The sequence below is a fragment of the Odocoileus virginianus genome, chromosome 22 (genome assembly GCF_023699985.2).
Source record: "Odocoileus virginianus isolate 20LAN1187 ecotype Illinois chromosome 22, Ovbor_1.2, whole genome shotgun sequence".
Classification (NCBI taxonomy): Eukaryota; Metazoa; Chordata; class Mammalia; order Artiodactyla; family Cervidae; genus Odocoileus; species Odocoileus virginianus.
The window spans coordinates 13181555-13198104 of record NC_069695.1 but is presented as its reverse complement, the minus strand read 5'-3'; the positions used below and the strand labels follow the sequence as shown (position 1 = coordinate 13198104).

Genomic DNA, 16550 nt, shown 5'->3' with positions numbered 1-16550 from the left:
TTCTATAGTTGTCTGATTGTTTCCTCGAGGTTTCATCTGCTGTTCTATGCCTGGTCAGACTGTGATGTCACCTTACCAGGATGGCAGTCTAATCTTTCCATCATGCAGCTATGTTGCGACTAGAAAGTAGTCTGTCTGAGCACGAGCTTTTGAAAAGAACATAAACCTAGTGATTCCATAATCTGGTTCTGTGTTTATAACAATGGTATGGCACAGAAAGTCCTCTGTATTTCAGTAGGCTTTATACTTCCCTGAAATACCCAATTTTGTAACCAATCCGTATTCAAGATTGACTGTACATGCCTCCCTTCAAGGAGCGCTGTTCCTGAGCATAACTGACCGGTTCTGATTTTTTATTAAGTATAGTAAATGCCTTTCTTGGATCTGTAGACACCACTTTTGCTAGTTCTAGTGCTTTATCAAGTTGAGCAGCATTTGAAAGTTGGGAAGTTTCCTGGTAGAAACAGGAGGTAATCAGGAAACAAACAAAAAACAAATTAGAACTTATGGGCATATATATTCAAGCTTTTAAGTGAATTTTAGATGCAAAGACTGTAAAAGAGAACTATAATAAAAACATTTGAAAGAAGAAATGTGTCCTTTTTAACTGTTTGTTTTTGAGATGGAAAGCTTAATGCAAAATTTGGATCTTATTACAGAAATTGAAACGAGCTCATGCAAATTAATCTCCATTGCACCCGTAAAAAAGAAATTAAAAGCACTAATGCTGCTTGTAGTGTATATACAGTAACATTTCCTAAATATCTTCTGGGTCTAAAGCTAGGAATGATATTCAATGCTTCCTTTTCCTCAGGCTACAGTATCATAGGATTCAATTTTGAATCTGATAATGGAGGCACTTTTGTTGCACAATAGCCCACAAAGGAAATGAAGGAAGTAGAAAACAACCAGATTATTGAAGCAGAGACAAATGAGACGCCTCGATTAGATGCTCAGTTCTGGGCTTTCTTTCTTTGGTAGACAGAAATTAATTGAGCATCTAATTGTGTCCATTTCAGGGGCACATTATTTTTTACAGTTTAAATTGACCATTGGTGGTGGCCTATTCTTAATCTTTCAATCCAGAAGACGGTTTTCTGTGTTCATTTGAGTGACATGAGTAGAAGATGTTACAGATCTGGCAAACTTTATACTTTTAATTAACAAATTTGTAGGATGACATTCTGTGTTTCAAGTAATTACATATCTTAAATAGTTAACACTAGGTATTTGCATAGAGTTTTCTTACTTCTCTTTTCTGCTGTTAACAAATTCTGAATTTCCATCAAATTTATTTCAAAGAAAAATTAGTGAGTTTGTTTTAAGGCCTGGGCACCTCAAGTATAGGCTTTTTCACAATCTGCATAGAAAGAAAGCAATATTTGAAGCATCCCCATGATCAAAGAATTCTAAGTTACTGAGCCACAGCGTGTCCTTCTGTCCCCATTATCTGCTTGGAGAGCAAGACTACTTGCCAGACTTTGTGATCCCAGCCATAATACCCTAGAAATACTCTTGACTGGAGTTGAGACAGCTACTGTTTTCCAGGAATGTAATAAAACTTTGCACAGGCACCTCTGTCAGGTTGTTTATAGTCTTTCAAGAATATGGTCAACATTGCTCAGATCAGCTCAGGATCCAGAAGTCCCTCCATTCCAAGAGTTAGAGCTTTGCCTTCCTATTCATCTTGGTATACCAGGATTTCACTAGATCAGTGATTCACTGATTAAGTGACTCTGCAGGGATTCTAAAAGGAATTTGAGGGAAATTATTCTAACAAATCCTCCAGCTCGTTTGGTGAGGGCAGCTGTGAAACCCAAGGCTCTCCATATGTGTGTGGATAATTGGATTCCTAGATTTCTCTGCCTTAGTGTATATGTACATGAAGGGCATATGTATATTCAGTGTATAGGCATGCGAGGTCAGGGGGACATGGGAGTAGGAAGTGTAGTATGGAGGAGGAGATGCCTTTGGGTACCTTTGTCTGGATCTTTCCCTCCTAGTGAATGGAACACCCGAGACCAGCATCAGTGTCAGGACATTTCCCACCCCTGTACCTCCTGATGTAGAAGAGGGGAGGGAAGCCTGATATCAGAGTGGCTCATCTGCCAAGGTGATGATGGAATTCCTTAGCATAGTAATTTTTAAATCTGTGAACAGTGGAATCTAGCCCATTGGGTTTCTTTGCTTTGTACTTGCCAAAGTATTAAACAATTCAGAAGCCTCTGGATAAAAAAACAAAAAAATGGAGTTGCTGTACCCCCATCCCATTCCTCTACCCAGAGGTACCACATATCTAAGTTTTTCACCAAATTACAGAAATACACATCCATAGTCTTTCAATCATAGAAAAAGAAAGGAATAAAAAATTAGATATGTAGATACCTTTTCACCTTACATGTGTCTTGGGCTTCCCTGGTAGCTCAGACGGTAAACGTCTGCCTGCGATGCAGAAGACCCGGGTTCGATCCCTGGGTCAGGAAGAGACCCTGGAGAAGGAAATGGCAACCCACTCCAGTACTCTTGCCTGGAAAATAAGCTACAGTCCATGAGGTCGCAAGAAGTCAGACACAACTGAGTGACTTCACTTTCACTTTCACTACGTATGTCTTAGAATTAGGTAGATTTGCATTTGCTTACATACAGAGATGTTCAAGACATATTATTAATGGGGGAAAAGGCAAGATGCAAAACAGTATACACAAAATGATTCCAGTTTTGCAAATTTAAAAGAGTTTGTGCATATATATATATATATATATATATATATTCATAGGCCCCTTTCAGAACAATTACATGAGAAATTAGCAATAGTGGATAGGTGGAAAGCTAAACTGTTTCTTTTAAAACTTTTTTTGTATTAATTGAAGTTTTTCTTTGTTCAATTTAAACATTACCTTTATATTTTAAAGAGTTACTTATTTATTTTTGGCTGCACTGAGTCCTCATTGCTACATGAAAGCCTTCTCTAGTTGAGGCGAGTGGGGACTACTCTTCGCTGAGGTGAGAGGGCTTCTCACTTCAGTTTCTCTTGTTGCAGAGCACAGGCTCTAGGGCACGGGCTTCAGTCGTTGTGGTGTCCCACAGTATGTGGAACCTTCCTGGACCAGGGATCGAACCTGTGTGCCCTGCATTGGCAGGCAGATTCTTAACCACTGTACCACCGGGGAAGTCCAAACACTACCTTTAATTCAAACTTTCTTTCTACTTGGGAGTGGACAGACAGTACGTGGGCGGTGAGAAAACCGGATGTCTTCAAAATCTTTCCTTGTCAGTGTACATAGATCTACTTTGGTCTTTGTATTGGCGCATGGTGATCCATGGTAAGCCTGTACCATGATTTATTTAACCTCTGATGGACATTTTCTGTGTGTGTGTGTGTGCTCCATCATGCTGACTCTTTGTGACCTCATGGACTGTAACTTGCCAGGCTCCTCTGCCCATGGAATTTTCTAGGCAAGAACACTGTAGCAGGTTGCCATTTCCTACTCCAGGGGCTCTTCCTGACCCAGCTCTTGAACCTGAATCTTTTGTATCTTCTGCATTGGCAGGTGGATTTTTTACCACTAGTGTTTTAGATATTTCTAATTTCGGAGGAGAATACGCATAATGCTTTATTAAATATCCTTGAACATTAATTATTTAGCACATGTGAACCGTTTCTATAATATAGTGTAAATGATCTTGTATAAATGGTGAGGTGTGGAATTGTGAGTCAGTGGGGCATGTGTTTCATTTCGCTCTATAAAAATGTTGTACTAGTTTATATTCCCACCAATTGTATCTGAGTACATATTCTTTCATACCTTGCCTGCTCTGAATATTAGCTGGGTAAAATCTTAAAAATTTCTTCATTAAAAATTTTTGAGATTCTTTTCGAAAGAAGCTAATATTTTTGTCCAAATGCACTGAAGAAGTACTAACAATACTTAAGGTGGTTTCTTCAATTTTCTGTGCATGGCAAGCTTTTTGATACAACCAAAAAGAAAACATATGAAGGGAATATCTGTTTAGATGATTTTGTATGTTCTTTTCTTTCTGGGGACTCTATCTTGTGATCACATTGACTCAGCAAGTTTGTTACAGCCAATTCATCAGAACAAGTAAAGGAGCATCGTTGCCACATTCTTAAGATGTGACCCGGCTCTGCCATCAGGGCAGAAAGGAGACCCTCACAGCCATGTGGATGATAAGCAGCCCCCCATTTCCATTTTGAATAACTTCAGAATATTACATGAAATCATTTGTATTGCTAGTCGTATCATTTATTTTATATTATTCAAAAGTTACTCAATATTTACATCATTTTAGCCTTTTTCTCCCTACCTCTTCCTGTTTTTATGTATTTTAAGACAGCTTTATTGAGATATAGTTCACGTATCATGCAACTCACCCATTTAAAATGTACAGTTCTATGGCTTTTAAGGGCAGAGGATGACAGTTAAGGGATGCAGAGTTTCTTTTGGGAGTAATGAAGATATTTTAAGATTATTATGGTGATCGAGGTATAAATCTGTAACTAAACCTGGGCTCCACCCAGGTGAGCACCTTTAAGGGGAAATTCAGGGCTACCAGCCAAAGCCAGCGCGGTGCGCGTCATACTGAGGAGCACAAGCAAGACACCCCTGACTGTCTTTTCTAAGCATCTCAGTCATAAGAGAACACGAGTGCGTGTTTAGATTAGGAAGAAGCACATACTTGCAGAGTGTAGCGTGGAGGGACTCTGAACTCTCTGCACAAAGTAACTAATGGCTGTTGAGCACCCACCAAACGCTGACCCTGATGCTGGCTGGCAGAACACCCACAGTTTTACAAAACACTGCCCAGGTAGAAATGGTCACAGTCAGTGTTCGGTGCCGTCCCTCTGGGGATGCTCGTGGCTTTCATGGCTTTTTAATTCCGATCCTTTTGTTCTCAAAAACCTTTGCTTACAAATGAATTGGATGAGCTTCAGGTACAGCAGGACTGTGACTTTTCTGGAGTTAAAGGCATAATCCCCTATGAGATACACTTCTCCTGGTGCAGCGAGTGACTAATTAACTGAGGCCTGGCCAGTAGTTGCTCTGAAATGGTCACTAAAATTGTGAGATTAAGTTTGAGGACCTGAAAGGGACACCGTTTGTTACTAATGTGAGGTCAGCTAAGAATTACTGCTAACCATGTTTGATTTTGGCAAATTTGGCACACCATTTTTGACAAATTAAAACAGCAACTTCTCTTTGGTCTCGTGAATGTGCAGGGGTGGGAATGGACGTTGAAGAGTAGGGGTTAATGCAGGCGAGGAATTGATGGAGGGAAGGTCATTGGCTTGGGGGCCGGAGACCTAGGCTCTGAGTCAGACCTTCAAGAGTTTGAGAATGTGGACATTTAGAAACATATTCCATCAATCTTGCTTGTTTAATATGCAGTTTTATTTTTTATTTTGCAAGCTTGATTTGAATTGAATTTTATGCTGATCATCTTTATTATATAAACAGTCCTTCAGAACTACCCAAATTTCATGAAAGGACCCCAATGCTGGGAAAGACCAAGGACAGGAAGAGAAGGAGGGGAGAGAGGATGAAATGGTTGGATAGCATCACTGACTTAGTGGACATAAGTCTGAGTGAACAGCGGAAGATAGTGAAGGACGAGGAAGCCTGGCGTGCTCTAGTCTGTGGGCTCACGAAGAGTCCAATACGACTTAGTGATTGAAGAGCAAAATTCATGAAGTGCTTCCCCTTCTTATACACTAGATGGCACTATAGGTGAGGCAAATCGATTTACCAGAAAAGAAAGAGACTTGGATAACCAAGGCTAATTTTGGTAAATTAGGAAATGCTTAGCACTACAGGCATACTTTTATTTTCTGGGAAACAGAAGAGTTTCCTTGAGGAGTCTTAAGATAGCAACCCTCTAAGACACTGAAATTATGCCCACAGACTAGAAAGCAGTGGAAGCAGATAATTGAATGATGATATTATGAAATAGCTGGATTATACCTGAGCTCTTACTTTGATGTGAAATTTTTTTGGGGGAGAAATTATATACTGTGAAATAAAAGTAGTCACAAGAAATAAATGTATATTCCCTTCACATAATGTTCAAAAATGTGAAAATGTAAACCTAGAGTCTGTTATACAGAGTGAAGTAAAGAGAAAAACAAATATCATATATATACATGGAATGCTTATATATACTATATATATATATATGATATCTATACGATATACTCTACAAAAACAGTACTGATGAACCCATCTACAGGGAAGAAATGGAGACACAGACCTAGAGAATGGACTTGCGGGCAGAGCTGGGGATGGAGAGGCTAGGAGAAATTGAGAAAGTAACATTGATATACGTTCACTGTCGTGTGTGAAATAGATAACTAGCAGGAAACTGCCGTGTAACACAGCCCCGCCTGGTGCTCTGTGATGACCTCGAGGGGTGGAATGGGGAGAGAGAGGCTTTAGAGAGAGGGGATGTGTATAAAATTATGACTGATTCATATTGATATACGGCAGCAACCACCACAACATTGTAAAGCAATTATCCTCCAATAAAAAAGTGAATTATCCTCCAATAAAAGCAATTATCTTCCAATAAAAAAGCCCTTCCTCGTTAGTATAGTGGTGAGTATCTGCACCTGTCATGTGGGAGATGGGGGTTCAATTCCCTGACAGGGAGGCTGTATAGATTTAAAGGACTTCCCTGTAGCTCAAACGGTAAAGAATCTGCCTGTGATGCAGGAGACCAGGGTTTGATCCCTGGGTCGGGAAGATCCTCTGGAAAAGGGTATGGCAATCCACTCCAGTGTTCTTGCCTGGAGAATTCCGTGGACAGAGAAGCCTGGCGGGTTAGCTTGTGGGGTTGCATAGAGTCGGACACGACTGAGGGACTAACACACACGAAAAAGTTGAATTAAAAAAAGAATGTATCACACAATGTTTATTCATTCTCTTAGTAATAGACTCTTCAGTTTGTTAAAATGTGATCATGAGTAAATATTTTTGAAAGTTAAAAAATGTGAAAACTATCTACAATGTTTTTTTAAGGATGTATTGTAGGCTTCCCTGATAGCTCAGTTGGTAAAGAATCCGCCTGCAGTGCAGGAGACCCCAGTTCGATTCCTGGGTCAGGAAGATCCCCTGGAGAAGGGAAAGGCTGCCCACTCCAGTATTCTGACCTGGAGAATTCCATGGACTGTATAGTCCACGGAGTCTCAAAGAGTCAGACACGACTGAACAACCTTCACTTTCACATAGTTGGTAAAACCATAAAGAAAAAGGGAATGCTGAGCATAAAAATTGGGATCGAAGTTACCTCTGGTGGGAGGAGGGGAAACGTCTGAAAGGAACTGTGAGGGGGTTTCTAAGACACAGAATGTGCTCTGGGCTTTAATCAGGGTGAAGCCTGTTATTATTATTATTAAAAAGAGACTCAGATGTATAGAACAGACTTGTGGACTCTGGGAGAAGGCGAGGGTGGGATGTTTCAAGAGAACAGCATTGAAACATGTATATTATCTAGGGTGAAACAGATAACCAGCCCAGGTTGGGTACATGAGACAAGTGCTCGGGCCTGGTGCACTGGGAAGACCCAGAGGGGTCGGGTGGAGAGGGAGGTGGGAGGGGGGACCGGGATGGGGAATACATGTAAATCCATGGCTAATTCATTTCAATGTATGACAAAAACTACTGTAATGATGTAAAGTAATTAGCCTCCAACTAATAAAAATAAATGGAAAAAAAAAAAGGAATGGATGTTTTATACTCTTCTATATGAATTATATATTTCATAATAACAGGTAAAAACTTAGCAAAGATTATCATAATTCCCTTCGTGATTCTTTATCTCGCCTTGGTAAGTTGCTTTCCAGTTTTTTAACTCACCCTGATGGATTTGTTCAAGGACAGAGGGGGAGATGTACCCAGGGTCATTTTTTAAGGATGGCCTGTCATCCACTTTTAAAACTCTCTTAATGTTATCAGATCTGTCCCTGAGGGAAAATTTGGATTTTAGAAACCGTCAAAGCTGCTAATAAAGCGAGTTCTTAAATTTGATGAGGCCCAGCTTCAAATAAGAGGACTCTCCAGCCGCTGAGGACTCTCCAGAGCATCAAGTCATGACACTTTCTGTGCGGTCATTAAAACATTTAGTAACTGGGAAAAATATTTACAAAGTATTTTTAAGGAAAAAAACACAGCTTATCAAAACACATGAGAAGCCTATTTTGTAAGAAGATGTAAGAAGATGGAAAGTGTAACCAAAATATCTTATTTTTTTTCTTGTGCATTTATGCATTGTTCCAGTTTTCTACAGGGCCATATATTATTTTTGTAAATGTGGGCTAGGGGAGAATGAAGTGAAATGAAGTCATTCAGTCGTGTCTGACTCCTTGCGACCCCATGGACTGAAGCCCACCAGGCTCCTCCATCCTTGGGATTTTCCAGGCAAGAGTACTGGAGTGAGTTGCCATTTCCTTCTCCAGGGGATCTTCCCGATCCAGGGATCGAACCCAGGTCTCCTGAATTGCAGGCAGATGCTTTACCACTTGAGCTAACAGGGATGAATCTATATTGAAGATGATTTTAAAAGAAGAATTTCAGAAATGTTTTGAGCAATGAAATAAAAGCATGACCTACTAAGGTGACTACTTTGAAGGGTGACTCTGTTTAAATATATTGAGTTACCCAAAAATTTCCTTCAATTTTAAAGTAAAAATAAAAGACGTATTTTTCATTTTCACCAGGAACTTTATTGAACAATGTACTCACCATTTTCTTCCACTACCTTCTGCCGTTTTTCAGGCAACTTCATAATTCCACATTCCCCAAATTTTTCTCTTTTTGAGCAAAGAACTCTTCTAGGAGTTTTTTACAGTTCTAGGGAATTTAATTTTTTCCATTAAGAGAATTTTGTAAAGACCAAAATAAGTGGAAATCCAAAGGTACAATGTCTGGTGAATACATTGGATGAATCAGAACTTCCCAGCCAAGTTGTAATAGTTTTTGCCTGGTCATGAGAGAAACATGTGGTCTTTTGTTATCTTGATGGAAGATTATGTGTTTTTTGTTGACTGATGCCGGACGCTTCTTGTTGAGTGCTGCTTTCAGTTGGACTAATTGGGAGCAGTACTTGTTGCAGTTAATTGTTAGGTTTTTGGCAAGGAGCTCTTAATAAAGGACTCCCTTCCAATCCCACCATATACACAACAGCACTTCTTTGGTTGAAATTTGGCCTTTGGTATGGTAGAGGGTGGTTCATTTCACTAGCCCCACGATCTCTTCCATTCTACATTATTGTACAGTATCCACTTTTCATTGCCCGTCACAGTTTGTTTTTTAAAATGGACAGTTTTCATTACATTTAAGTAGAGAGTTACATGCAGAAATATGGTCTAGACAGTTTTTTTCCGCTTGACTTATGTGGAACCCAGTCATCAAAGTGATTAACATAACCAAGCTGATACAAATCATTTCAATGCTTGATTTGGATATTTTGAGTATATCAGCTGTCTCCTGTGTGATATAACATTGATTGTTCCCAATTAATGTATTGATTTGATCTCTATTAACTTCAACTGGTCTACTCGACTGTGGAGCATCGTTTAGCAAAAAACTCCACAGAGCACTTCTGATATGTTTTTTCACCTTTTCCAAACACTTCAAAAATCTTTTTTCTGTGTGTTTCAGTTGAGTTTTTTTTACCTTTCTCAAAATAATAAAGCATAAGGTGCCAAAAATGTTGCTTTTTTCTTCCATCTTCAATATTAAAATGACTACACAAAATTCACCAGTTTTGGTGGTTTTTTTTAAAAATTGCACACTGATATGACTGCTGTTAAAATATAATCTGACAAAATTGTTTCCAATGAAGTTAAAGACAGCTGAGTGCTATTTAGATTCATTTTACAGAAAAAAAAGAAGAAGAATGAACTTTTTGGCCAACCCAATATTAGATCTGATATATTTGTTTAAAAATCAATTCATATTAAAAAAAACTTTTTTTAAAGAGCAGTTTTGGGTTCACAGCAAAATTGAGTGGAAAGTTCAGAGAATACCCATATATTTCCCACCTCATATGTCCACAACTCCTGTATTATCCATATCTTGCATCAGATGAATCTATATTGACACGTCTTTATCACTCAAAGTACATAGTTTGCATTGAATTAAAAGCCACTTTTGGTGCACACTTTATAGATTTTCCCTGGAAAAGGAAATGGCAACTCACTCCAGTATTCTTGCCTGGAAAATCCCATGGACTGAGGTTCCTGGTAGGCTACAGTCCATGGGATCACAAAGAGTCAGACACGACTGAGTGACTTAACTTCACTTTATAGATTTTGACAATGTGGCTACTGTAAATATCATGTAGAATAAAACTCCTCTGTGTTCTGCCTCCCTCTCTCTTCCCACCACTGATCTTCTTATTGTCTTCATAGTTTTGCTTTTTTCCCAGAATGTCACATAGGTGAAATCATACAGTATGAAACTGTTGATATAAATAATCAATAAACAATCTATAATAGGAATGAAGTGAAAGACTTAGTTGCTCAGTCGTGTCCGACTCTTTGCGACCCCATGGACTGTAGCCCTCCAGGCTCCTCTGTCCATGGGATTTTCCAGGCAAGAGTACTGGAGTGGATTGCCATTTCCTTCTCCAGGGGACCTTCCCAACTCAGGGAACGAATCTTGGTCTCCTGCATTGCAGGCAGATTCTTTACTGTCTGAGCCACCTGGCCCGTCCCATAATAAGAGTAGAGAAGTTTTATTTGAGCCAAACCAAGGACTATAGGCTGGGAGACACAGATTCAAGAAGCATTTGAATTATGTTCTCCAGGATAAAAATGCAGCAGGCTTTTAAAGGCAAAAACTGGAAGGTTACAACTAGTTACATGAGCTGTTTATCACGAATTATAACTGGAGCTGGCAAGAAGTAAGTGTGCTTGTTGAGTAAGGATTGGTTGGGGTCCAGATGGTTGCAGCTGCTAGCAGATACTGGTTTGAGGATAGCTAGACTGAAGCAACTTAGCAGCAGCAGCAGCAGCAGTGGTGTCCTTGAGTCCGATACTGTTCAGACATCCAAGTTCTTAGTAATGTACCTGCCTGAAACCACATTCACAGTGGCCACCAGGCTCAATTTTGGATGCTTGAACCGCAGTTACTCCATTTTGATTTTTAAAAGATTTTGACTCTTTAATAGTTAAAGCAGATGTACAATTTATATTTGATAGGCTACAGACTGTCTATTCTAGACTAAGCCAAATCATGTGTTAGTCAGAATGACTTCTCCATAGCTCAATATTTGAAAGTCTCTTCCATTGTTACCTTTTCAGATTAGCTTCTTTCACTTAGTAATATGCATGTTTCCTTCATGCCTTTTTATGGCTTGATTTTTTTTTTTTAGTACTGTCTGATATTCCATTGTGTAGATGTGCTGCACTTTATTGATTCACATACTGAAAGGGTATTTTGATTGTTTCTGGCAATTATGAATAAAACTTCATCAGCAACTTCAGAGTGAAAGTTTGTGTATAGATGTGTTTTTAACTCTTTGGAGTAAATACCAAGGAGCATGACAGCTGGATCATATGGTTAAGAGTATGTTTAGTTTTGTAAGAAACCAACAAACTATCTTCCAAAGTGTCTGTACCATTCTGCATTCCCACCATCAGTGAATGAGAGTTCCCACTGCTCTACACCTTCATCAATATGTGGTGGTGTTAGTGTTTTGGAGTTTCACCATTTTAATAGCTGTGCAGTGCTATCTTGTTTTAATTTGCCACTCCTTGAAGACATATGTTGTTGAGCATCTTTTCATATATTTGTTTAGACCATCCATATATCTTCTTTTGTGAGGTGTTTGTTCATTTCTTTTGCCCATTTTCAATTGTATCTTTTGTTTTGTTATTGTTGAATTTTAGGAGCTCTTTGTATATTTTTCATATAGATTTTTTTTTAATAGTAAGCTTTTTTATTTTTTTAGTTTTTCATTTATTTTTATTAGTTGAAAGCTAATTACTTTACATTATTGTAGTGGTTTTTGCCATACATTGACATGAATCAGCCATGGATTTACATGTGTTCCCTCATATAGATCTTTATCAGATGTGTCATTTGTAAATATTTTCTCCCAGTTTAATCACTACTTTTTGTGTTAAATATTTTATTACTTCAAGGATTATAATTTTCCTTTAATCTCCTTTTCTTTTAGACTTCTGGGGACTTTTGCTTTATTTATTTTAGCCTCAATTCAAAGAAAAAAGTTTAACTAAATAGCAACAAAATGTGTATAAACTGGGTGATAAAATGCAAATTAATTTTTTTAAAAAGCAATAATTATCTGAATGGCAGAAAACACATTTTGGTTGAAAAGGTGGTACTTACTGTGATTCCTTCACAAGGTCTTAGAAATACAAGTTGCTTCATTTTCTGTATTTTCTGGCAATCTGAATAAAAACTTATCACCTTAAGCAACAAAACTTTATTTGAATCATTTTAGGTGGATATCTTTATAAAATAGTGTTTTACTTGCCTACACAAACACCAAATATTGAACATAACTGACTTTGAATCATAACAGAACAGTGTATTCAAAGAACAAGAATGACATGTTTTGAAAAAGGAACGATCAGAGCATAAGAACAAGCTCTTGGAAGTTAAAAATATTATTGGCTAAATAAATTCTGTAGAATGATTTAAAGACAAGGCCAAGAAAGTTGCCCAGAAAATAGAAAAAAAGGAGACCAAAAAACAGGACATGTATAGGGAAAAAAAAAATCGTGTAAAACCTGCATTCAGTTCAGTTCAGTTCAGTCAGTCGTCAGTCGTGTCCGACTCTTGGTGACCCCATGAATCGCAGCACGCCAGGCCTCCCTATCCATCACCAACTCCCGGAGTTTACTCGAACTCATGTCCATTGAGTCAGTGATGCCATCCAGCCATCTCATCCTCTGCTGTCCCCTTCTCCTCCTGCCCCCAATCCCTACCAGCATCAGGGTCTTTTCCAATGAGTCAACTCTTTGCAAGAGGTGGTCAAAGTATTGGAGTTTCAGCCTCAGCATCAGTCCTTCCAATGAACACCCAGGACTGCATGCATACAGGTACTTAAACATCAAATAGTACTATATTTTATCCCTTTTTAAGTTTTTTTTTTATTGTGATAAAATACACATTACATAAATTTTACCATTTTAAACTATTTTTTAAAGGTTTATTTATTTGTTTATTTTTGGCAGTACTGGGTCTTCATTGCTATATGTGAGCTTTCTTCAGTTGCAGCAAGTGGGGGCTACTTTTTGTTGAGGTGTGTAGGCTTCTCACTGCAGTGGCCTCCGCTGTTGCAGACCACGTGTTTCAGTAGTTTCAGGTTGTGGGCTCTAGAGCATAGGCTGAATAGTTGTGGTGCAAAGGTTTAGTTGCCCCTGGGCATGTGGGATCTTCTCAGACCAGGGGATGAACCCATGTCCTCTGCATTGGCAGGCAGATTCTTAACCACTGGACCACTAGGAAAGCATAGGTACATGAAGATGTGACTGAGAATTTGCATGGCTGAAAGTGTCTTTGTTCTTAAAAAATGTGATTGTTTGAAAGGGTGTAACCTTCTTAGAAGGAAAGTTATGACCAACCTAGATAGCATATTAAAAAGCAAAGACACTACTTTGCTAACAAATGTCCGTCTAGTCAAGGCTATGGTTTTTCCAGTGGTCATGTATGGATGTGAGAGTAGGACTATGAAGAAAGCTGAGCGCCGAAGAATTGATGCTTTTGAACTATGGTGTTGGTGAAGACTCTTGAGAGTCTGTTGGACTGCAAGGAGATCCAACCAGTCCATCCTAAAGGAGATCAGTCCTGGGTGTTCATTTGAAGGACTGACGCTGAAGCTGAAACTCCAATACTTTGGCCACCTCTTGCGAAGAGTTGACTCATTGGAAAAGACCCTGATGCTGGGAGGGATTGGGGGCAGGAGAAGAAGGGGACGACAAAGGATGAGATGGCTGGATGGCATTACTGACTCGATGCACATGAGTTTGAGTAAACTCCGAGAGTTGGTGATGGACAGGGAGGCCTGGCGTGCTGCGATTCATGGGGTCACAAAGAGTTGGACACAACTGAGCGACTGAACTGAACTGAACTGAACTGAACCTTCTTATTCTTGTTCCTTTAAAGGTAAAGGATCTTTTCTTCCCAGGAAACTTTTAGCATCTTTTTAACTTCGGTGTTCTGAAATTACACAACTTTGTTCATGCCAGCCTTTTTCCATGCACTGTGCTTGCCGTTGTCAAACCAGACATTCTCATGCTTCCATTCTAAAATAAAATTTCATTTATTATTTCTTTGATAAATTATTCCCGTATGCTTTCTCCAGTTTGTTTTAACCTGGATTTATTTTTTAAAGATTTTCTTCCCCTATAGTGTCCCATTTTTTGGTCTCTCTCTCTTTTTTTAAATTTTCTGGGCAGTTTTTTTGGCCTTGTCTTTAAACCATTCTACAGAATTTATTTAGACGATAATATTTTTAACTTCCAAGAGCTTGTTCTTATTCTCTGTTTCTTTTTCAAATGAGTTGGCTTAAGACTAAACATTAAAAAACTAAGATCATGACATCTGGCCACGTTACTGCCTGGCAAATACAAGGGGAAAAGGTGGAAATAGTGAGAGATTTCCTCTTCTTGGGTTCCAAAATCACTGGGGTTGATGACTGCAGCCATGAAATCAGAAGATGATTGCTTCTTAGCGGGAAAGCAATTGCAAACCTAGATAGTGTGTTGAAAAGCAGAAACATTACTCTGCCAACAAAGATCGGGATAGTCAAGGCCATGGTGTTCCCAGTGGTCATGTTTGGTTGTGAGAGCTGGACCATAAAGAAGGGAGAATGCCAAAGAATTGATGCCTTTGAACTGTGGTGCTGGAGAAGACTCCTGAAAGTCCCTTGGGCAGCGAGGGGATCAAACCAGTCAATCTTAAGGGAGATCAACGCTAAATATTCACTGGGAGGACTGATGCTGAAGCTGAAGTTCCAGTATTTTGGTCATCTCCTGTGAACAAACGACTCACTGGGAATGTACCTGATGCTGGAAAGATTGAGGGCAGAAGGAGAAGAGACTGTCAGTGGATGAGATGGCTGGACGGCATCACTGATGCAATGAACATGAACTTGGGCAAACTCTGGGAGGTGGTGAGGCCTGGCGTGCTGCAGTTCATGGTGTTGCAAAGAGTCAGACATGATTGGGCGACTGAACAACAACAATGCATGTTTCAATTTTATTACATTAATTTTTAGAAAGTTTGGATGAATGCCTGAAAAGTTTCTATGTGTCATCATCGTGTTTGTGCCTAGATTTTATGATAGATATAATTTGGGCCACTCGGGCCTTTCTTCCTTTTATCCAGTTCTTAGCTGTGTTCTCTTTAGATAAAGGTAAGCATTTTCAAATAAGGGAAGTATTAGTGAAGGTAAATATTTTATGAATACATTTTAAGAGAATGTGAGATACCAGATAATGTAATTAACACTGATAATGCACATTAATACTATGAATAAAAGTACAGCTTCCTTCATTTTGAATAAGGACATTGTTATTTGGGAATGTCCCCTTTATGGTCCCTGTTACTCAAGAGGATATTCTAAATGCCCAGGTGGGGTTCTCCTGAGTGGTTTGTCGGAACTTATCTCCACATTTAAAAAAAATTTATTTATTTTTAGTTGAAGGATTGTAATTGCTTTACAATATTGTGTTGGTTTCTACCAAACATCACCTCCATGTTTGTGAAGGGTCTGGGTGGGATTCTGGGGGAATTTAAGGGCTTCCCTGGTGGCCCAGTGGTAAAGAACCTGCCTGCCAATGCAGGAGATGCCGGTTTGATCCCTGAGTCTCAAATATCCCCTAGAGAAGGAAGTAGCAACCCACTCCAGTATTTTTGCCTGGGACATCTCATGGACAGAGGAGCTTGGCAAACTACAGTCCATAGGGTTGCAAGAGAGTTTATTTTTTAACATCACTTTCCTTCACCTGGTCCAAATAAAATGTGTGTGTATTTGTTCCTTTAGTGATAAGCAATAAAATGCCAATTAGTTTGGCAGTAAGAAGTGAACTAGTCAAGTGCAATCCCAATTGAGATCATTGTACCTTCAGTTTACAATTGAGAAGGCAGCTCTGAGAAGAAAATAACAACTTTATATATCCTTAGAGACCCTAAACTGCCTTGCAGCCTTTAAGTTATGCTTCTTGCTTTTGACAGGTTACAATTACCTTCAAGGGTTTACTGCTATACAAGGAGTATTGTATTTCATTGTCATCCCATCTGCATTTTCTTTTTTGTTCACAGTGTGAGATGAGGACAGAAGCACGACGAAAAAATCTTCTGATTTTGATTTTGCATTACTTAACACAAGAAGGGTATGTTATGTTACAGATATTTACAGAGATGATTCCTCTGTTTCTCTGACCTCTGCTTTTCCAGATACATACTTTTAAAAGCAATTAATAACTTTATTTCTTAGAGCAGTTTTCTATTTACTGAAAAATTGAGCAGAAATTTCTGGCATATGCACGAGAACTCCCA

General features: G+C 38.9%; 1 protein-coding gene across 5 annotated transcripts in view; it reads left to right on the top strand.

Annotated features, from left to right (window-relative positions):
- The window catches only part of KATNAL2 (katanin catalytic subunit A1 like 2), a 135552-nt gene that overhangs the window by 62931 nt on the left and 56071 nt on the right, over positions 1-16550 (top strand). For 3 of the 5 annotated variants that reach the window (XM_070452611.1, XM_070452613.1, XM_070452612.1), the window contains one exon: positions 16314-16384. The exons of the other annotated variants lie outside the window; for them this stretch is intronic. In XM_070452611.1, the coding sequence (XP_070308712.1) occupies positions 16314-16384 (71 nt within the window). The remainder of the gene's footprint in view (positions 1-16313; positions 16385-16550) is intronic. 5 annotated transcript variants of the gene reach the window in all.